Genomic DNA, 23,489 nt, shown 5'->3' on the forward strand with positions numbered 1-23,489 from the left:
GCACCGGATGTGTGATCATAGTCCTGAGTTAAAAAAAAAAAAAAGGGGGAGCGCGTTGTGGTCACGTGAGTCTCCATGGCAACGCGGCTTGTCATCAGTGCAGCTCAGGCGGCGGATCAGATCTGTGTCTCAGTGCAGCAGAATCAGGTGTGGAGAGAGAGAGAGAGGGAGAGCGTGTGAGTGAAGAGAGAGTGTGTGTGGAGAGAGAGTGTGTGAGTGTGAGTGAAGAGAGAGTGTGTGAGTGTGTGTGGAGAGAGAGTGTGTGTGTGTGTGTGTGTGTGTGTGTGTGTGGAGAGTGTGTGTGTGTGTGTGTGTGTGTGGAGGGAGAGTGTGTGTGGAGAGTGTGTGTGTGTGTGTGTGTGTGTGGAGGGAGAGTGTGTGTGGAGAGAGTGTGTGTGTGTGTGTGTGTGGAGGGAGAGTGTGTGTGGAGAGAGTGTGTGTTGTGTGTGTGTGTGTGTGGAGAGAGAGAGTGTGTGTGGAGAGAGTGTGTGTGTGTGTGTGTGTGGAGAGAGAGAGTGTGTGTGGAGAGAGTGTGTGTTGTGTGTGTGGAGAGAGAGTGTGTGTGTGTGTGGAGAGAGTGTGTGTGTTGTGTGTGTGGAGAGAGAGAGTGTGTGTGGAGAGAGTGTGTGTTGTGTGTGTGGAGAGAGAGTGTGTGTGTGTGTGTGTGGAGAGTGTGTGTGTGTTGTGTGTGTGGAGAGAGAGAGTGTGTGTGGAGAGAGTGTGTGTGTTGTGTGTGTGTGTGTATTAGCGGGTCGCGGTATTGAGGAGGATCTGCAGCTCTGATAAATTAAACCATGAGCCATTTACCCCCGGGGTAAGTACTGTACTGCATTTTACTGAGCACGCACTGTGTGTGTGTGTGTGTGTGTGTGTGTGTGTGTGTGTGAGAGAGAGAGAGAGAGAGAGAGAGAGAGAGAGAAAGAAAACACTGTTACTCTAGAGATGAGCAAACACTGCAGAGAATGAGAGCCTGGAACTGCAGGTCGAGCTGAGAGTGTTTCACACTTGCACTGTTTTATCACAAAGTTGTGTTGATGAAGGTGTTCTAGAGCTCACTGTGCTGTGAAGGGTTTACAATCCTGTTCTGATCATTGCCATTGGCAGTGACCCACTGTCCATCTGAAGGGTTAGATCAGAACATCACCTCACACTGAGAGTCAGGAACATCACCAACCTGCAGAACATCATACACTACATCACATTAACCTCAGAAAACGATCTGGAACATCGTCTCCTTCCCTCAGGCAGGTTCTTTAGAGTCGAGTGTAGATATAATAAATCACAGCCCTCGTTATTCCCCACCCCGTTAGTGTTCGTGTTCACACCCTGAAGCTTACTGACAGTCAGAGGCACATTTCCTGATGTCAGGGTCAAACTCAGAGTCCAAAAGTTACCCCGATATCTTCCCAGTGTTCGGTCTGGTTACGCAGCTGCTTAATCAGATTTTCTGAGCTTCACACTCAGACTATTGAAGTCACCTGTGTGTAGTTCACACCTGCGAGGTTTTCAGATCTGTCTCGAAGTGAAGTGTCTGAGACAGAGTTTTTCAACAGCGTTCAAACCTCAGACTTTAAACACACACCCCCCGCGATGCTGAAAGCTCTGTGTAGATTCATACATATTATCCATAAAAATATTCCAACTCAACATCAATGATGTCTCTGATTAAGACGCTTCTCCTCCCATTGTCCTTCATGTAAAAAAATGTACATTTCATGCATTTTAATGGGATGATATTCGTCATTAATCTGCATATGATTCTATGAGAAATAGTAATTCAGTACAGCAGTGTCATGGTTATGTGTCAAGTGACATTCCACAGTGTTTGAGTGTATTTACATCCAAAACAAACATTTCAGCCAAAACTGAGACAAGCCTCTGTTTTAGACTCCACCTCCATGTGTGTAACAGGGCGTACACGCAGGACGTGATTCATGGCGATGTGGCAACAAGCAGTCATGTAAAGTCAACGAAAGTCAGTGACGTAGTGATGCGAAGTGGGTGGGGCCCGAGTTAAACTGCTCTCAACTGTGAGGCGACAACCAACAGGAGTGAAAGGATACCGTTGACTGAAGGATGACGCGGCACTCAGTTCCCCAAAACATTTACCATCAGAAGACAACATCCATGACTTTGGTTTCTACATCAAAATCACAAGAGTTAGAATGAAATCATTCAGCCGCATGACGTAATTTATAGGACTTTATCTCCCACCAGAATGTGATTTATTTATAACACCAAGATTTCTGGTTTGTTATTCTGGTCAAACATTTCGCCAGTCAGTTTTCTTTATAAAGATTCAGATGTTTGATGAGAAGAATCAGTGATGGAGCCAGTTACTGTGTTCACTAGATGTTTCTACAGTTAATTAGGCAGAGAAACTCAACTGTGTTGTAACAAAGCGCTACAGAAACCAGAAAAAAGTCACAGTTTTGATCTATAAACTGATCTGTGAACTAAAATAAATTATACACAGGTGACCCGTCACTGCCGAAGTGTAGCTCTGTTCATATCCATGCACTGGAGATATACAGTGGTGCTTGAAAGTTTGTGAACCCTTTAGAATTTTCTATATTTCTGCATAAATATGACCTAAAACATCATCAGATTTTCACACAAGTCCTAAAAGTAGATAAAGAGAACCCAGTTAAACAAATGAGACAAAAATATTATACTTGGTCATTTATTTATTGATGAAAATGATCTGATATTACATATCTGTGAGTGGCAAAAGTATGTGAACCTCTAGGATTAGCAGTTAATTTGAAGGTGAAATTAGAGTCAGGTGTTTTCAATCAATGGGATGACAATCAGGTGTGAGTGGGCACCCTGTTTTATTTAAAGAACAGGGATCTATCAAAGTCTGATCTTCACAACACATGTTTGTGGAAGTGTATCATGGCACGAACAAAGGAGATTTCTGAGGACCTCAGAAAAAGCGTTGTTGATGCTCATCAGGCTGGAAAAGGTTACAAAACCATCTCTAAAGAGTTTGGACTCCACCAATCCACAGTCAGACAGATTGTGTACAAATGGAGGAAATTTAAGACCATTGTTACCCTCCCCAGGAGTGGCCGACCAACAAAGATCACTCCAAGAGCAAGGCATGTAATAGTCAGCGAGGTCACAAAGGACCCCAGGGTAACTTCTAAGCAACTGAAGGCCTCTCTCACATTGGCTAATGTTAATGTTCATGAGTCCACCATCAGGAGAACACTGAACAACAATGGTGTGCACGGCAGGGTTGCAAGGAGAAAGCCACTGCTCTCCAAAAAGAACATTGCTGCTCGTCTGCAGTTTGCTAAAGATCACGTGGACAAGCCAGAAGGCTATTGGAAAAATGTTTTGTGGATGGATGAGACCAAAATAGAACTTTTTGGTTTAAATGAGAAGCGTTATGTCTGGAGAAAGGAAAACACTGCATTCCAGCATAAGAACGTTATCCCATCTGTGAAACATGGTGGTGGTAGTATCATGGTTTGGACCTGTTTTGCTGCATCTGGGCCAGGACGGCTTGCCATCATTGATGGAACAATGAATTCTGAATTATACCAGCGAATTCTAAAGGAAAATGTCAGGACATCTGTCCATGAACTGAATCTCAAGAGAAGGTGGGTCATGCAGCAAGACAACGACCCTAAGCACACAAGTCGTTCTACCAAAGAATGGTTAAAGAAGAATAAAGTGAATGTTTTGGAATGGCCAAGTCAAAGTCCTGACCTTAATCCAACGGAAATGTTGTGGAAGAACCTGAAGCGAGCAGTTCATGTGAGGAAACCCACCAACATCCCAGAGTTGAAGCTGTTCTGTACGGAGGAACGGGCTAAAATTCCTCCAAGCCGGTGTGCAGGACTGATCAACAGTTACCGCAAACGTTTAGTTGCAGTTATTGCTGCACAAGGGGGTCACACCTGTAGGTATCATGCCGCCATCTTGTGTCAGAACTACAATTCCCAGTCCACTTCCGTGTGACCTACGTCACGCGTGGGCGGGATCATCTACGTCAGTCCAACATGCACGCATAAAACAATGGGACAACGCTTCCATCTTTGTCTCTCTCGTCTGGCTTCCGATGAATCTGGACGTATAAAGAGGCGCTCTCCACCCAGAAAGACGTCTTCTTTCTTGCAAGATCCATCACTCGGCGCGATTTTCGTTCTTACCCTTGGCGAAGGTAAACTCTAGAGTCGCGCGATCTTTAAACTCAACCTGAGTTACAACCGGTTTACTTGCATTAGAAGTGACGTCACGACTGCAGCCCAGGCAGTCAAAAGTTAAGAAGCGATTGAATCCTTTTTAACTCAAAAGCGCTGTGCATCTTATTCTGATCAGAGACTTTTCCTCACGAACGCTGAGGTTCGGACCAAGAATCCTCTGCTTTCCACGGGAACCACCCAAGTGCTCCGCTGGACCCGAAAGTTTTCTCCGCCTCCATCACGAGCGGCTCACGTGCTCCCACGGCGAGGCCCGAAACTACACCGGCGAATAGTTCTTCATATCTTGCTAAAGGCAGGATTAAGTAAGATTTTGGCATTTGGGCATAATTAGGATAGTCTTAGGAATTTGCTTTTATTTGAAATAGTGTGAATTTAAACCCAGGTTTATCTGTTACACTGTTAGACACGCAGCGTGTTGATTTATTTTGGTTCTGTGTTCTCTAAATTGTTTAATAGATAGGCTGCGCATGCTTCTCTCTTTTATTCTTACTAACATTATAATTTCATTATTATACATCTTGATGTCATTAAGATTTCAGTGGATTCAGTATGGTTATGAGCTAGTGGGTTAGCTACAGCTTCCCTTTTGTCTGCTTAGCAACACAAAGCTAATCAAGGCCTACCATGTGCTCAGCAGGCCATCAGGCCTGATAAACCACACCTCAGCTAGAAATCCACAAGCTAGCTTTTAGTTAGCTACGGCTAATACCCTTGTCTTTAGCAACACGTGCTCAGTAGGCCTCATAAGGCCTAACAAACACACTTTAGCTAGGCCATAGGGCCTTTAGCAAACTCACACTAGCAACACAAGGCTAAACACAGAGCTAATCCTTTGTTCTGTTTAGATAACATTCTTTTGTTTAGCTACCAACTAGCTAGGCCTCCACCACGTGTAGTTAGCTACACGAGGCTAAACACATGGTCAAGTCCTACACACACACACACACCCCTCACTGCTTGTATATATTGATTTATTATTTTTCTTTTTATCTTTGTATAATAAATTCATTTATTAAACAAACTGTGTTTATTTGTGTGAACAACAATATATACATGAAGTCCCCAGTCTCCCTCGAATTCAAAAGGGTGCATATAAAAGTTATGTAATGTGGTAAGTGATTGTAATAATTTGGAAATATACCATAATCTAGCTGTCTGGTAATTTATCCAGGATTAATGGTACGATTCACTAAATGATTCATTGAATGATTCACTAAATGATTCATTGAACGATTCACTAAATGATTCACTGAATGAGACTGATTCTATGGTATGATTCACTTCAAGTGAGTCAAAGTAAATGATTCAATGGGATTGATTCATTTTAATTATTGACCTTCAAAATTTAATGAGACTGATTTAACGAGATTGATCACTTAATATCAATAATTAACTGATTGCACCCACACACCAGATACTGAAAGCAAAGGGTCACATACTTTTGCCACTCACAGACGTGATATTGGTTCATTTTCCTCAATAAATAAATGACCAAGTATAATATTTTTGTCTCATTTGTTTAACTGGGTTCTCTTTATCTACTTTTAGGACTTGTGTGAAAATCTGATGATGTTTTAGGTCATGTTTATGCAGAAATATAGAAAATTCTAAAGGGTTCACAAACTTTCAAGCACCACTGTATTTATAGTCTTGTAGTGAACGAACCACAGCTACTGTTTATTTCACTCAGAAACATTCAGAGTGGGGATAGATCAGAAGGTTACCGTGGCAATCAGAGCTGGGAATGTCCCGGCAACGAGCGAATCGCCTCTTGCGTGTACATCCTTTAATTCTCAGGTAACGTCTGAATCATGTTTAAGTCTGTAGTTACATCTGAGCTCTAAACACTGATGTGTGTGATTTCAGTATTAAATCCTCACTGAGTGCTGAACGTCACTCAGAATACGACCCTTAATAAAACCTGGACCTGCTGCTTCACCTTTTAAACTCCCAGGATTCATCATTGGGTTCAGAATTAATAAAGTTAATGTCAGTGTCATGATTGAAGATTTTATAGAATCTGATGAATCATATGCTTCAAAACAAATAACCGAATAACAAACTGTGTTAATAATTTCAGGTGTTAATAAAATGCAGTGATTTTAAAAAGCTTTAGCCATTCCAGGCTTTTCACACAGGATTTATTAAGAACACCGTTTATCTCTTCTCCTGTTCCCAGATCAGCCCTTTTTGACAGTGTCTCTGAGACACAGGTACAGGGGGCAAGTGAGTGTTAAGTGTCTCATCCATCCGTAATGAGACTCCTGTAACTGATCCGCTCACTCACCGTCCTCTACACACACGACGAGGCCGGAAATCAAAACACTGTCGGAAAAAAACCAGGAGGAGAAAAGCAACTGAACGTTACGACCAGAAGCAGCTCTACACCTGACACATGTTTTAGGGCTCACCTGATGGTCACATGATCAACACCACTAACCCCCTGCACAGGACATGCATTATTTTACATTAAAGTTTCTACAGAAATAAATGTGTGAGAGTCAGAGTATAGTCTTTGAAAAAGGCATTTTGTAGATTAATGATTCTGCCATGGACGGCACGGTGGTGTAGTGGTTAGCGCTGTCGCCTCACAGCAAGAAGGTCCGGGTTCGAGCCCCGTGGCCGGCGAGGGCCTTTCTGTGCGGAGTTTGCATGTTCTCCCCGTGTCCGCGTGGGTTTCCTCCGGGTGCTCCGGTTTCCCCCACAGTCCAAAGACATGCAGGTTAGGTTAACTGGTGACTCTAAATTGAGCGTAGGTGTGAATGTGAGTGTGAATGGTTGTCTGTGTCTATGTGTCAGCCCTGTGATGACCTGGCGACTTGTCCAGGGTGAACCCCGCCTTTCACCCGTAGTCAGCTGGGATAGGATCCAGCTCGCCTGCGACCCTGTAGAAGGATAAAGCAGCTACAGATAATGAGATGAGAATGAGATGAGATGATTCTGCCTGAAGTCCGTGTGCAGATTCGAGTGTGTATTTATTGAGATTTTCATGTTTAGCATTGCATCTCAAGTACAAAGCTAAAACAAGCAAACATCAGACGACAAACATATTTATGTGGCGGTTCATTTTTTTAAAGAAACTGTTCCTGTAAGTTCATGGTGTTTGGTTGATCTTCATGTCTTCATCCTTTTTTACTGTGTTTCATGACATTACTTTATACAGGAGCTCATACTGATCTGAAATGTGTAAAAACTGTACATGCCCTGCAGCATGTGTAAAGATAAACTCTGTGTGCTTTGTTACTAGGCTGATTGGAGCGTATAACAGTCTGACTGACAAACACCTGACTGCATACTTTAACAATGCGCGAATACGGAGACATCTGCAGAGAGTTGGACTCGTACGTCATCACATTACCACATCAAAACATCATCACTGTGTAAAAATGCTTCCAGTGCAAAAAAACCCAACCCATAATCACTGTGTCACTGCTGTGTAAAACACCGTCAGTGTATGAAAACATCAACACGACTTTCTGTCACTTACACTGATGTGTGTGTGTGTGTGTGTGTGTGTGTGTGTGTGTGTGTGTGTGTGTGTGTGAATCAGATCAGCAGGAGTGGGCGTATTGTGTCAGAGAAGGAATTCAGGTATAAGATCATACACAGAGATCAACAGCGACATGTACGGGAATGTCTCGCTCAGGCCATATTCCACAGAGTGCTGGACATGGAGGTGAGGGGTCACAGGGTACACTAAGGGCAAACACAGGGACCTGCTGGGACACGGGGGGGCCTGACGGGACATGGGGTCCTTATGGAACATAGGAAGGGCTTGGGGGGGGGAGGCTGAGGGGCAATGGGGTGGTTGAGGGGACATGAGAACCTGATGGGACATGGGGGAGCTTGAGCAGACACAGGGTGGGGGGTGGGCACAGGGGAACCTGCTGGGACATGGGGGGGCCTGACGGGACATGGGGTCCTTATGGAACATAGGAAGGGCTTGGGGGGGGAGGCTGAGGGGCAATGGGGTGGTTGAGGGGACATGAGAACCTGATGGGACATGGGGGAGCTTGAGCAGACACAGGGTGGGGGGTGGGCACAGGGGAACCTGCTGGGACATGGGGGGTGAGGGAACACATCAGGACCTGAGGGGGCCCAGGGGCCTGAGGGGATATGGGGGGGGGAGGCTTTAGGAATATGGGTGGGCCTGAGGGGACACAGGGGGGCATGAGGAGGTGGAGGGCTCTGTGGGGACATGGGGGTCCTGGGGGGAGTCCTGAGGGCTTATGACAAAATGTCATACATTGAGCAAAACCACATTTTTACAGAGTTCATACCTCCGTATGAGATTTATGTTTATTTATGCTCAATGTTATGCTTCATGCCACTAATGAGTTATGCGCTTAGCATGACTGATGTATTATAACACTGCCATAAAACTGTCATAACTGAGTACATGTGAGGTAAGTAGTCACAGCATCAAAGATTATTATTATTATTATTATTATCAGCTGTGATAACATCTCATTGTTAAATCACTTTTCATGAACTGACTTCTGCTCTTTTTTGTTTATGAGGTGTTTATATCAGTGTTATAACTCTGTGCATGAGCAGGACGGTGTGTGTTGGAGATATTCAGTGTTGTGTGTGTGTGTGTGTGTGTGTGTGTGTGTGTGTGTGTGTGTGTGTGTGTGTTCATTAAGAGATATAGAATTAAATAATCATATTAAATAATTCTGTCAATGTTAATTTTTTTTGGTGATCAGCGTCTGCATCAAACAGAGATCAGGAGGAAACTGGAGGAATTTTCCAGGAGAGAGCGAGTGAATAAAATGAAGGTGTGTGATGTTCATGTGTGTGATGATGTGTGTTTGGTACATGAACCTGAGATGTGTTGTTTTTGTTATGTGGAGTGCAATGTATAACACACTGCACATTAAGGCTTGTGTTGACGGACAGGTGGAGCACGGTAACCGGTACGAGGATGATCCGCTCATCATGATCTCGCCACGCCCACCGACACAGCAGAGGAGTTCTGGGCCAGAGAGAGAGCCATCTGACTCCACCGACTCGGTACACAGGACACACACACACGTGAAACACGTCCATTTGCACAATGAGGCCTGAACAATGTATCGAACATTTATTTTCCTCCCGTGGATGAGTAATGTGTTCTTTAGTCTAGAGTCATTATAAACACTTTAATCTTTCAGAACATGAAGTCCCTTTTGAGACTCTGTGTGCGCGAGAGAGAGAGAGAGAGAGAGAGAGCTTCAGTGAGGATGTTTTGTCTCAAGTGGGACAGAAAGCATTTGTTTTATTTTCTCTATAAAACTTTCTATTTACTGTTTAACACTCATTGAGTTTCATCTCAACTTTATGGTTGAATTTATAATCAATAATTTCAGTAAAATTTACAAAAGTGATCTCGAATGACACTGAGTGTTTTGTTAGTCATTGTTATGGGTGTAATTGTGCAGTTATTGTTGTTGTTGTTGTTGTTGTTGTGTAGTTGGGCTCATCGAGGCCGAACACGGCTCCAGAGAAAACTCAGCGTCCTGTTCGTCTGAAGCCTCTGAACAGTAACGGCACTCCGACATCAACGAAGAGAAACTCGTCTCGTTACCGAAACCACGACTTGACTCATGACGGGGAACAACCAATCAGCTGCATGGTGAGAAAAACATGTTGCTATTTAACAAAGAAAAACGTGCAGTTGTAGATTTGGTGAAATTTTCTGTGGGGAGAAATGAGTTCATGAAACGTTTCTGGAAGGAGTCTCCAGTTTCAGCGCTGTGTAACAGTCAGAGGGGAAGCTGGAACTTTAAGTTTAATGACATCATTAGGACAGAAGAGTTTACACACACACACACACACACACACACACACTGTCGTTAATGTTGTGGTGTTGTATTTCTTCACTGTAGTTGGACAGAGATGTGATGAGACACCTGACGCTAACAGATTTCTCCAGCTCTGTCTCTCCGTATCGACTTCCTGTCATTAATAACTTTGTGACCCCGGTACCCCCACTGAAGAGGAAGGAAAAAGTAAAAAATGGGACCCTGCGGGGTCGAAGGTTACGACCCACTACGGCTCCCAGTGACGCTCCTGACACAAAGGTCAGTGTTTCAGCTGCTCGTCTCTTTACTCGCATGTCAGAGACGCCTGGTTGGGTACAAACATGATTTGGAGTTTATTAGAGTTTGAGTTTATTCAAGCTGATCTGAGTTTGAGTTTATTTGATTTATTTTAATGATTGATTTGACCATATTTAAGCAGATTTTAGCTTGAGTTGAAACTGTCCTAATGGACTTCTCCCACAGGAGGGTGCTGTCCAGCGGGTGTGGTCTCAGAACGTCGTGTGGGTGAAGATGATGTATTTTGGAAAGAGTGTGCACCTGTCACATGACCTGATGGAGCTGAAGGATGAGGTGAAAGTTTTCCAGCAGCACTGTGGGGGCGAAAATCTCTGTGTATATAAAGGAAGGCTTAAAGAAGGAGGTGAGTCTCTAAACACACGAACCACAGACGCGTACACACCTGTACTCTGTGTGCAATACAGACGCGTACACACCTGTACTCTGTGTGCAATACAGTCACTGTGTACACACTGCATTTACAGATCAGAGTCAGTTGAAACATCTTTTATTCCTCTGCATTTCCTTTACTCTGTCAGTCTTTACTCACAGTAACTGTGTGTGTGTGTGTGTGTGTGTGTGTGTGTGTGTGTGTGTATCAGAGACATTTCAGTTCGTGTCTCGGCGTCACCGTGGTTTTCCCTTCAGTCTGACCTTTTACCTGAATGGGCTGCAAGTTGAGCGTCTCAGTTCCTGTTGTGAGTTCAAACACAAGAAGTACTCGCGGCTTGGAGGACGCCACGCCCACTTTGGCTTCTGTGGTGTTGAAGGAGCTGCCCCTTGCTACAGGTAAGCCACGCCCCCTACTGCAGATGAGAAACTCTAAGTGCTACATGTAAGCCCTGCCCTATGCTACGTATAAGAACCTCCCCTGCTGTCAGTAAGCCCCTCCCCCACAGCACAGAAACCCCCACTATTATACCGAGTGTGAAACAGCTCTTCAGCTACAGTTCAGCTTCCTCAGACAGGTACACCCCGCCCTCTCCACCGAGCCTCTCCACCTGCTACACACTATAGTTTACATCCTAAGCCCCGCCCCATAAAACAAGTAAGCCCCATCCCTGCTACTCATTACCCCCACCTATTACCACAAGTACAATAACAGTCAAAAGTTTGTACACCCCTACTCTACTCATTCACAGGTGTTTCTGTATTGTGAGTATTCTCTGCACTGTAGAAGAAAATTGAAGACATCAAAACTCTGAAATAACATCTGGAACATGTATGAAATTATGGGGTAAACAAAAAAATGTTAAACAAAAAATGTTTGATAGTTTTAGATTCTTCAGCGTATCCAGTGTTTACCTTGATGACGCTTTGTACACTATTGTCATTATCTTAACCAGCTTCATGAGGGAGTCACCTGGAATGCCTTCCAATTAACAGGTATGCCTCGTCAAAAGGTAATTAGTGGACAAGTTTCTCACCTTCTTTATGCGTTTGAGGTCAAATAGTAAATAATAGCTATACTATAAATAAATAGCCCTATAACACAGCTGTAGTAATCCATATTATGTCACTAACTGAACAACTAAGTAAAGAGAAACGACATCCATCATTACTTTAAGACAGGAAGTGACTTTTAATTCATAAAAATAAAGAAAAAACACTGAATTGGAAGGTGTGTCCAAACTTTTGTCTGGTACTGTATGTCCTGCCCCTTACTGCAAGTAAACCTTGTCCCTGCTACACAAAAGCCCTGCCCCGTAATAAAGGTATATCCTGGCCCGCCATACATAATCCCCACCCCACAGGTAAGCCCTGCTCCATGTTGTAGATAACCTTGTTCCTTGCTCCACAAAGGCCCATCCCATGCTAATTGGAAACCCTGTCCCTGCTACACATAATCCCTGCCCCATACTACAAGTAAACCATGCTATGTCTTTAGGTAAGCCACACACTCCATCTCTATTTAAACCACACCCCTAAATAAACTCAATATGGTCTCCAGGTGCATCATAGCGATGGGCCTGGACAAAAAACCCACTCCACCAAAGAGGATCAGAAATGATCCACCCGTCTCCAAATCCTGGGAAAACAAGGAAGAAGAGGAAAAACACTCACAGTCTGGATCCAGCCAATCACATGACACCGAGACCAAGAGAAACACCAATCAGGAGCACAAGCACAAAAATGGTACTTTAGTGTACAAATAAACCTTGACAACTGTTAATATTTTATCAGTGATAATGATCACTTGGAAATCAGTCAGAAGTTTCAGTTAATGATCACCTCAAACATCAGACAGCTGAAAACTGTACAAACATCGTCAGGTCTTTCTCTAACCTTCAGCTGTCCGGTTTCAGTGAGTCTGTTCTCATGTTACAGTCACATACGTTTTCCCCACATTCTGATGTTTGATATGAACATTAACGGAAGTGCTTTACCTGGATCTGATTTTATACATTTATATGATTTTGTATATTGTGCTGCTGCCAGATGAACAGGTGTACAGGTGTTTGCTGCGGCTGCTTCATTAAGACTGCGTTTTGTTTTTTTATTCTAATTTTGCTTGTAAACTTATTTTGCACGCTTATCTCTGGCAATCATCACGTATGACCACAGCACAGTTTTGAATATCGGTTTTAAGCTCACTTACCAGTTACTTGACATTTTTATCAGTAATTCCTCTTCGCCTGAAAAAGATCCATCAAGATGCTTACATAAACAAAGAGAGTGATCCACAAAGAGATGCAGGAGACACTGAGAGAAACACTCAGGTGTGTGAAACAGGGTAAGAGCAGGAGCACAACCTTCACCCCGCCTAGCATACTGCTTGTCGATACACAGTCCTTTGAAAACAAGCTGAACAACATCAAGATGAGTGTTTGTTTCCAGTGCAGTGTGAGGAACCACAATATCTTTTGTTTCACCAAAATACAGTTTACCCCCACACAGTACTGGACCTTTCCATTCATCCTGCAGAGTCCTTCTGCTTTTTCCATATGGACAGAATGGAAAAGTTCACAAAGTTTTCGTCTGTTTTGTGTTTTATGACCAACAACATCTGGTTTGATGCGAGCTACATTGCTGTTCTTTCCCGTTCCTGTTCTCCTGGACTGGAATGCCTGACGATCAGATGCCATCCCTTGGGAGTTCAACTTGGTCTTCATCATGGCAGTCTCCATCCCACCTTAAACAAACACTAACATTGCCTTCATTGTAGCCAGAGAGTTTAACAAGGCCAACTTGAGACAGGTTTTGCCAAGCTTCTGCCAACATATCACGTTCCCCACCAGGGGTGAAAAGACACTGGACTACTGCTACACTTAATTCAAGAAGAGCTACAAAGCCACTTGTCAACCTGCGTTTGGTACAGCTGACCACACTGCCAGGATCTCATACCGGAATTTAAAACACAGGATGTTACTGGAAGCCACGGTGTCATGAGAAGTCAGACGCTGGACTGCCCTATCAGATGCCATGCTGCAGAACCCACTGAGTGACATCAACTGGGACATTTTTTCAATCGAGTTCTGGAAATATCAGGATATTTACAGAAGTGGTGTTTTGCTTCATTGCTACACTGACAGATGATATCTTTCCCAAGAGAATGGTTTGGGTCTTTCCCAACCAGAAACTATGGTTTGATAAATCCATCCAGAACACACTGAATGCACACACTATAATGCTGTGCTTCAAGCAGGAGACATGGCATAGGAATGCAAAGCGGCATCCTATAGACTTAGGCATGCAGTAAAGCATGCTAATAGGAGCTACGAGAACAGATTGGCATCTCAGTTCATCGATTGTGGCAGGGACCATGGACCATTGCAGACTACAGGACATCCAACGCAGCAATGAGTGCTGATTGTATTCTGGTTAAAGACCTACTTATGTATCCCTTGACACTACTGCTGCTAATATTAGCATCCTGGCTAATACTAGCACTCCTGTTAAAGATGCAGAGATGTATTCATCCATAGGAGAGTTTTGGGCACCTGCTGTCTGAGAAGAACTTTATGTTGAATGAATGGTAGGTGGGCCCAGATGGTATTGCTGGAAAGGTTCTGAAAACCTGCACTGACCCCTCACCCCAGTGCTCACCACGATTTTCCACCCATCCCTTACACAATCCATGGTCCTCTACATGCTTCAAGGCTGTCCTGACCTGAGCTGAATGATGCCCACCTAGTTGCCCTGAAGCCTGTGGTGATGAAGAGCTTTGAGAGACTCCTCAAAGACGGGCGAAGGGGGAACGATGTGAGACTGCTGTTCATTGATTACAGCCATAGTCCCCTTCAGGCTGTTCAGGAAGCTCATGGAGCCGAGACTGTGCTTGTGCTACTCATTCTGCCGTTGGGTTATGAACTTTCTAACTGCAGATGGTGAGAGTCAACAGATTCACCTTCAACACCCTCCCTCAACACTGGAGCTCCCCAAGGCTGTGTTTCGAGCCCTCTCCTGTACTCTCTGTACACGCACAACTGTGTAACTTCTCACAGATTCAACATGATCATGAAATTTGCAGATCGCACTGTGGTGGTAGGAGTGATCACCAAGAATGGCGACAAGGCCGAAGTGGACGAAGTGGAGAAGCTGTCCCAGTGGTGCCAGGCCAACAACCTGTTAATGTTAGCAAGACAAAGGAAGTTCCGTATGTCCTCAGCTATCTAGAAGATGTTTTTATACTGTCACTACACACAGCATCACTGGGAACATCACCACTGAGTATGGGAACTGCAGTGCTGAGGACCACAAAGCCCTGAAGAGGGTGGTGAGGCCTGCTTAACAGGTCACCAGGATATCTACACCAGGTGGTGCAGGTCCAGAGCTGCAAAGATCTAAAGTATATGGATCCCATTCACTGCAACAATGTGCTGTCCTGTTGGCTTCACTCTGGAAAGAACCTCCACAACCACATGGCCAGGACTGAGAAGCAAAGGAGAAGCTTCTTCCCCCAAGCCATGAGAACCCTGAACTCCTAATCACATTGAGTGCAGATCCATATGCTAGAATTTTATTAGCATTACAAAAATCACAATTACCATGGTCTCGGTTGATGCCAAAAAATACACAGAATGCAAATAAATAAATAACAGTAGCCAAGGCAACGTCAGTGAGTGGAGCAGAGTCAAAATACCAATAATCAAAATCTACCAGACTGAGACCAGAGAGTGAGACAAGGTGCAGAGTTGAGATGAGGCAAAACAAGGTCATGCACAAGATCACTATTCAAAAACTTGGCTCAGAGCTTACACGATGTTAAGACTTTCTTACCACAATAAATTTTGTGCCTTTTATGTAATAATAATAATAATAATAATAATAATAATAATGTGTCCAGTAAGCAGGTGACAGACAGATGTAAAAGAAGTAGTTTATTGAAGGCAGACTGGCAGACAAATCCAAATTGTGAAGCAAAGGCAGGGTCAGTAAACAGGCAGTGGTCAGGCGAGGCACAGACAGACTATCAGAGGCAGAGACTGAAAAGGATAATCAAGAATCAAACTGAACCAGTAAGCAAATAATAAGCACGAGCAATAAAGGCCTGGTAAAGTCAGGCACGGGATCACTGAGCGTTACTTCACAGTGAGAATGTGACCTAAGAGTCCTTCAGTACTGTGGAACAGGTGGATCAGGAAGAGGTGTGAATGATTAGAACTCTGGAGACTGAGCGTGGTGTGGTGCAGTACGGTGCGGTGCGGTTGTTGTAGTCCACGGCGCCCATGTTTGAAGACTGCTGTGAACTCTGAACAGGTACAGATGTGATGTTATGTCGGTTATGGGCGTCACGGTGGTGTAGTGGTTGGCGTGGTCGCCTCACAACAAGAAGGTTCCGGGTTCAAACCCAGTGGCCGGTGAGGGCCTTTCTGTGTGGAGTTTGCATGTTCTCCCCGTGTCTGCGTGGGTTTCCTCCGGGTGCTCCGGTTTCCCCCACAGTCCAAAGACATGCAGTTAGGTTAACGTGGGGCAGCCTTGGGCTGAGGTGCCCTTGAGTGAGGTACCGAACCCCTGACTGCTCCCCGGGCGCTGTGTGTGGCTGCCCACTGCTCTGTGTGTGTGTGTGTGTGTGTGTGTTCACTGCTTCAGATGGGTTAAATGCAGAGGATGAATCTCACTGTGCTTGAAGTGTGCATGTGACAAATAAAGGTTTCTTCTTCTACCCAGAAGTCAAAACTCGGGAGGGTTCCAGCTAGATGTTACACATAGATACATTCAGACCTACCTTTTCAGATGTGTATTAGCTAGTGTTTGTATCCTCTTGTGTGGGTTGTATTGTACTCTCCCATGACCTCATACCCACTGTATCTGTGTATTTATCGTTTGTTGTTTGCATTCTTCGCATTTGCAGAATATCATTTCACTGTAGCTTTGTACCAGCGATGAATCCATGTGATGTGACAAAGCATTGAATCTTGAATTTTTAATCTAAAGTAATTTATTGATTATAGAGAATGAGATGAGATCTTCGTGTGTGTGTGTGTGTGTGTGTGTGTGTGTGTGTGTGTGTGTGTGTGTGTGTGTGTGTGTGTTGGGGTGTATGATGTGCTTTAGGTTATGAGGAAGACTTTGAGGCTGATGATGAAGGTCCCGTGGATGTGGGAAATGAAACATCTCCATCACTTGGCAGAGAGGAGGAGGAGAAAAGAAAAGATGAGAACAGAAATGATTTAAAAAGAAACAGTCAGTGTTGTGTTTTAATATTTATTTAATGAAATGGAACTAATTTATAAACCTTGCTCTAATGTTCAGTGTTGAGGATTTTTTTTCTCCAGTTCTGTTCACTTTTCATTTCTTTTCCATGAGAAGTGAGAGGATCCTCGTCCGTCTCCTCTGGTCTGTCCAGCAGCTCGTCTGACAGTGAGGAAGACGAAGATGAGTATGATGAAGAACAGAAAGAGGAGGAGGTGAAGCCTGAGAGACACATGGCCACATCAGCATTGGAAAAAGATGCAGAAAAGAGAGAAGTCTTGCAGATGAGCAATGTGTCTCTGCCCACCGAGGGTGAAACTCAAAACCAGGAGATGGAACACATAAAGAAGGATGATGGAGAAACTGAGGAACCCAGAGATGAACCCGTAGAAGCTGAGGAACCCAGAGATGAACCCGTAGAAGCTGAGGAACCCAGAGATGAACCCATAAAAGCTGAGGAACCCAGAGAGGAACCTGGAGAAGCTGAGGAACCCAGAGAGGAACCTGGAGAAGCTGAGGAACCTGGAGAAGCTGAGAGGCCCAGAGAGGAACCTGGAGAAGTTGAGGAACCTAGAAATGAATCCCGAGAAGCTGAAGAACCCAGAGACGATCCTGGGGAAGCTGAGGGGCCCAGAGAGGAGCTCAGAGAGGGAACAGCTGCAGATGTAAATAAGGAGGGAGCCCGAGGTAAGTTTTAGCCTCAGGTTATCCCGTGTTCTTACTGTGTGGATTTCACTGGCGTGTGTGTTGCCTGGTCGCTAATTACTAATTAGCAACTTGGCCATTAGCTGCTATTTTGCAGGCATGTGCTGATATTCTGCTTTATATCAGGAGATTTGTTCTTTTCTGCTGCTTTCAGAACAGAACAGACCTTTTGTCTTTCTGCCCAGGACACGATTCTGAAGTGTTTTTAATAAATAACTAATAAACTCCGTGTGTGTGTGTGTGTGTGTGTGTGTGTGTGTGTGTGTGTGTGTGTGTGTGTTATATGCTGAGTGAGTGATGAGGTTGTGCTGACAATGGAGACTCCTTCCATAGATGTTCCATAAACGTCTCCTTACAGAGAAGTTCACCACATCAATGATTATTGTAATCTGTTTATGTGGAGTGTTCGCTGGACACGCCCCCGTGAATGAGCTGTTACTATAGAAACGAGAACATATCAGAACAAGTGCATTAATATAAACCTGCACTACTGTCAGAGCTGCTGTTAGAGAGAATTAATCAACACCTTCTGACCAATCAGACTCCAGAGCCCAGGACTGTTGTGTTGTAAAATGATGTCTCGGATATCAGGCAGATTATCAGCGCACATCACTGAGCAGTTTGTTTCTGAGATTCATCTTTATTTAAATACGATGTTCACCAGGAATCACCGACATTTTCACTTTGTGCTGCTCGTTGTTTCTTTTGCATGTTTAATGGTTTGTGTTTGGTTTTTGTTCAATGTGCAGTATTTTTGGACTTTTAAATAGATTAAAGAGTCATAATTATTTTTACAAACTTTAACACTCAGATGTTTTGCTCTTTACTCAGTTTGAAATTAAGAGTAAAATAGAAACAGAATTTGTTGAGTAATTATAGCTGTAGTTTATTTGTTGTGCTGTTTAGGAAAGTAGAACTTTTACCCGAATTATTTTTCTGAAAATAAAATATTTTTGTATATTTTGTAATTAAAGACTGAAAATACTGTGCAATTTCTGCAAGGATCTGTTTCTCTGCTTTGTTCTTTGAGTTTGCTGTATGATTATATTTTCTTTATCACATTGTTGTGTTTGTAAATTTTATTCGAGGCATGTGCTGATATTACATTATTCTCTCATGATAATTATCTGATGTTTTATTGTTTAAACATGAAACTCTGAATATAAAAAGGGAAATGTATGTGATGTGACTGACAATTTTTTTTCCAAAACGCGCACTTTCTCCTCATTAAGGAACCTAATTTGATAATAGTTTTATTTTTGTTTTTGTGTTATAGCTTGTGGATCATTAGATTATCAGCACATGGTTTATTCACTCAGAACCAGATTTAATGTGTTCATTATCGATGTCAGTGATGTGCTGAAATGATGATTGAGGGAATAAATATGTGGGATTAAAAGTGCATAAATTAAACATAATTTATAATTATATAAATGTATAAAAAATAAACATTTCACTTATTAATAATCTCTCTGGGTTTCTCAGCTGTAGATCATTGTATATGAGAACGTGAATCATTTACGATCCAGTGATTAATATTCAGATGCAGAATAATAAAGAGAGAAAACAGAGTCAATGTTTAAATGAATCCCACATGTACAAGTTTCATCTGAGGAACTGAGGAGAGTAATGTTCAGTTTTATGATCGGTAGCTGCATGGCATGAGTTTAATCTATCGTGTACTAATAAACATTTAAAATAAACTTTTGAAATTTAATTTTGTGCTTTTTGTGTGAGTTTTTTGTTGCATGTCAAATTTTTTATGTAATAACTCCTTGTTATTTTCTTTGGTTGTTGAATTTCTGAAAGTTAATTAGTGTTAATAATCCAGCTGTTTATTAAAATTTTTATTTTGACGTTCTTTTTTTTTATAAAACCCAAGCCAAGTCTGTGCAGGAGAAGTTAGCAGAAGCCATTTTAAACATGACGGAGTGTGTTTCTGAACCTGAACTCAGTGACACCACCACTGAGGAAGACGAGCTGCTGTTGGTCGTGAGCCAACAGGTTGGTCCAGGTGAGTTCCTCTGATCACCTACAGCTGTGTTAGGGCCACCAAACCATCTCAGTGTATGAGGATTTCTTCAATGACTAAAATAAATATAAATCAATAATGAATGTTTTCTGACAACTGTCTAAATTTTTTTAATAAATTATATAATAAATTCATTTCTTATTCGTGGGAATTTGTAGTAATTACTCATTTGTAATGATGATGCTGTGCATTAAAAAAAACTATAAAAACATTAAATTGGTATTTGTTCCAGGAGCTGAGCCTGAAGATAATGTGGCCCAGCAGAGAGCTGATGAAGAAAGTGAAGCTGAACCTGTGGAAGAAGCTGAAAGGGAAGAAATGCATACAGAGAAACCCAAAGACGAACTTGAAAAGGAAACACAAACACCACAACCTGAGACAAGATCAGAGGAAGAAGAAAAAGACACCAACCAAACAGAAGAAAGATCTCAAAACACAACCAATGAAGATGAATGTGTACAAGATGAGCAGAACAATGGTGGTGAGAATGAAGACCACAAGCCAGAAGTAAAGCTAGACATGACTGATGAGGAAGGAGGACAAAAGCAAGAGGCCAATAATTTCACAAATGAGGAGAATAAATCAAATGAAGAACCTGAAATGATGGAAAAGCCTGAGGATGAAGAGCCACCAGCTGGAGAAGTGCTGAAATTTGAGGAATCATTTGGGCAAGAACAAGAGAAAGAGGGTACAAGTGAAAATTCAGTAAATGCTGAAGAAACCAGAGCAACACCAATGGAGGAAGAGAACATGATTGAGGAGATCACCAAGCCTCAGCTTGAGAACCCTGAAGAAACATCTGTGAGTCATGAAAATATGGATCAGAACAGTGAGACAGAAAAAGTAAATGATGAAGGGCTGAGTGGTGGAGAAGAGGTGTCTGCTGAGGAGGTCAGAGCTGAAGAAGAGGAAATGTTTGATGATGAATCAAGAAATCTGAGGAATAATTCTGAGGAGACAAGAAATGACAGTGTAGAATGTGTTGAACGCAATATGGAAGATAAAGAAATAGAATTAAAAGGTTCATCAGTAAATGAGGTGAAAGATGAAGATGTAGCAGGTAAAGATGAGAGATCAGAAGAAAGAGTGGAAGTATCTGAGACTGAGGGAGAAAAAGAGCAGAGACAAGATGGAGTTGAAACAGATTTGAGGGATGGAATGGAGGAAACCAAAGACCAGGATCCTCAACTTAAGGAGGATGAGAACACAGAGGAAGGAAACAAGGATGAAGAGAAAATCAAACAAGAGATAACTGAGGATAAGGCAGACCAAAAAGAACTCAATCCAACAGTTCAAACATCAGAGGAAAAAGCAGATGATGATGTGGGGAAAAGAGAAGAGGAACAAGAAGAAGAACTTCTAGCAGAGAAAAATGCTGAGCTAAAAGATGAACAGAAGTCTGGCCATGAAGGTCAAGACACAGAAGATGTTAAACATGAGGAAGCGCTGAAAGAAAATGAATCATTAAAAGAAACTGAGGTTGAAGAAAATGAGGTAGCGGATATGAGTGAAGGTGCAGAAGAAAGGACAAGTGTTGGTGGAGTTGATGCAGAGATACAGAAAAGAGTGATGGAGCAAGAAGAAGACAACAAAGAGGAACAGAAAGACAACTCTGATCCCACTGTTTATGAACCTCCACTGGAAACCATAGATGGTCCTGAATTAAAATCAGGAAAGATCAAAGCAGAAAATGGAGTAGAAATTGATACTGCAGACCAGGAGGAGCTTGACAAGGAGGAAGAAGCTGGACCAGAGGAAAGTGAGGAAACTTCTGAGACCAATGATGAACAAATAAATCGAGACTTGACTAAAGAGGAAGGTGTGAAAGATGAACAAATGGACGATGATGTCAATGAGAAGCAAGAAGAGGACCAAAGAGAAATACAACAAGAGACAACCGAAGAAGAAGAAGAGCAGCAGAAAGTTGGGGAAGAAGAGATTGAACAAAAACAAAATGTGCAGCAAGAGGCAACCAATGAAAAAGTAAAAGATGAGCAGAAAGATGAGATGAACATTAAACCATTAATATCAGAGAGCAGTAATAATACAGTCACTGAGAATGAAGCTCCATCAGAGGCCAAATCTCCTGCAGGATCTTCTGCAGGTGCTGAGTCAAAACCCAAGGACATGAATGTTGACCTTGAAAGTAGAGGTGAAGAACAGAGCAGAGCAGAAGACGGCAATCACATTCAGTCAGTTACTGATAATAAAGAGGACAAAAGTGTTGATCCTGCTGAAGAAACTAGGAGTGTAGAAGGCAGCACTTCTCCTTCAGAAGAATCTCAGCCTCTGGAGAGAGTCCTGGCTCTCAAAAGAGAGGAGAGAGAAGCTGAACTTATCATCGTTCCTCAGACAGATCACGAAGAGCTGGTAAGTAACTGGGTTAGCATTCACCAAGCCTCAAACTATTTTGAGACGTTTGTTGAGCCGCTGGATGAGATAAAGACCTCTGATGGAGGGAGGACAGTGTACATTGAAATAGAGGAAACGATACTGAGTCCAAAAGAGTCTCACAGAAATAAGGACTCCTCTGAGATGGCCAAGGATGAGCAGATCAGCCTGCCAGTGAACACCGAGCATAAGGAACTGGAGGACATGAGGGTGGAAAACTTTAACATGGAGACTGAAGCTTTAGGAGCAGAAGGTCAAAATTATCCATCCTCTAGCAACCCATCAGAAGAAGAAGTGGCTCGAAGACAAATTAATTCTGAGCAAACTCTGGAAGATCAGGAAGATGTTGCTGTAAATAACATCATGAACATTTCAACAGCACCACTAATGAAGATTGAAATTAGCCAAGATAGCTAAGACTTATCACAGCATCACCTGTAGCCTGGATCTCATCTTCTCCAAACATCCTGACCTCCATTAGCAACCAATAAACACCACCAGACTCTGTGAAAGTCCGTCATGATCTGCAGGGAGAACCACAGCTACTGTACAACCAGTCTGAGTTTACTAAAGCAGAACCTTCTGCTTTCACGCTTTCATTCTAACTCTGTCTTTATTGCACCTTCATCAAGTCTCTCACTTTCCATCAGCTGGATCTCAGTTGCCATCAGCAGGTTTGTTTCTCTGGTTTCTCAGCTTGCGTGTGGTTCAGTAGACGACTGAACGCTCGCTGTCTTTGTACATGTGAGGAGCAAAATATTTCAGCACAAGTAATTTTTTCTTTCCCAAACTGCAAGACAATGTTGCAATAAATATCAATAAATAATAATAATATTATTAATAATAAAATGTTCGTTCCTCCATCTGGATGTGAGACTGACAAATTTGTTCTGCTGGTTTTCAAACGAGTGAGAACTTCACACAAAACTGTACAGATTCCTCTGAAACCTCATTACTTTATTTTACCATTTAATTATCTTGCTAGTGACTAGTTTAGGAAATGACTTCATCAGGCCCATCTCACCGCCCAGCTCTGTCTCACTGCCCAGGCCTGTCTCTCTACTCAGCTCTGTCTCACTGCTCAGGGTTTCTCCACCTGAATAAAGTTACATTAATTTGGTCAGTGTTTATGTTCTGTAAATAAAAGTGTTGTATTTTTGAAAAAGAATAAAATGTGATGATAATGAGCGGATAATTGTAATGAGCAGATATTTAATGATAACAGACATCTGATTCCAGTTTATTTCTGAATCTGTTGAATAAAAAAAAACCTCGTACATTTAGAATAATTTATCATTGGTTCATGGCAGGTTTCTTCTCCGCTGCTCTTTTCACACAACTGAATTGAGGCAGAAATCAGACACCATTGAACACGGATTAAATTATTTATACTGAGTCTCTCTCTCTCACACTCACCTCAAAAAG

General features: G+C 42.7%; 1 protein-coding gene across 1 annotated transcript; it reads left to right on the forward strand.

The window, feature by feature from the left end:
• Window positions 1-529: 529 nt before the first annotated feature.
• On the forward strand, window positions 530-22,706 carry erich3 (glutamate-rich 3). The gene is made up of 15 exons (XM_060932678.1): window positions 530-814; window positions 7,465-7,558; window positions 7,768-7,893; window positions 8,927-8,998; window positions 9,120-9,233; window positions 9,673-9,834; window positions 10,088-10,282; window positions 10,487-10,664; window positions 10,903-11,089; window positions 12,252-12,436; window positions 16,799-16,927; window positions 17,051-17,379; window positions 17,548-17,623; window positions 19,524-19,655; window positions 19,906-22,706. Exons 1-15 carry the CDS (start codon window positions 795-797, stop codon window positions 22,479-22,481), a joined length of 4,575 nt encoding a protein of 1,524 aa, XP_060788661.1. The 5' UTR covers window positions 530-794; the 3' UTR covers window positions 22,482-22,706.
• Window positions 22,707-23,489: the final 783 nt, after the last annotated feature.

Source organism: Neoarius graeffei, chromosome 10, assembly GCF_027579695.1.
Source record: "Neoarius graeffei isolate fNeoGra1 chromosome 10, fNeoGra1.pri, whole genome shotgun sequence".
Classification (NCBI taxonomy): domain Eukaryota; kingdom Metazoa; phylum Chordata; class Actinopteri; order Siluriformes; family Ariidae; genus Neoarius; species Neoarius graeffei.

Excerpts from the sequence above, each read along its gene's own strand:
- erich3 (XM_060932678.1), top strand. The coding sequence starts at position 795 with ATGAGCCATTTACCCCCGGG. Across the intron at positions 9,835-10,087 it reads AACAACCAATCAGCTGCATG|TTGGACAGAGATGTGATGAG; the intron begins GTGAGAAAAACA and ends TCTTCACTGTAG. Across the intron at positions 16,928-17,050 it reads AAATGATTTAAAAAGAAACA|AAGTGAGAGGATCCTCGTCC; the intron begins GTCAGTGTTGTG and ends CTTTTCCATGAG.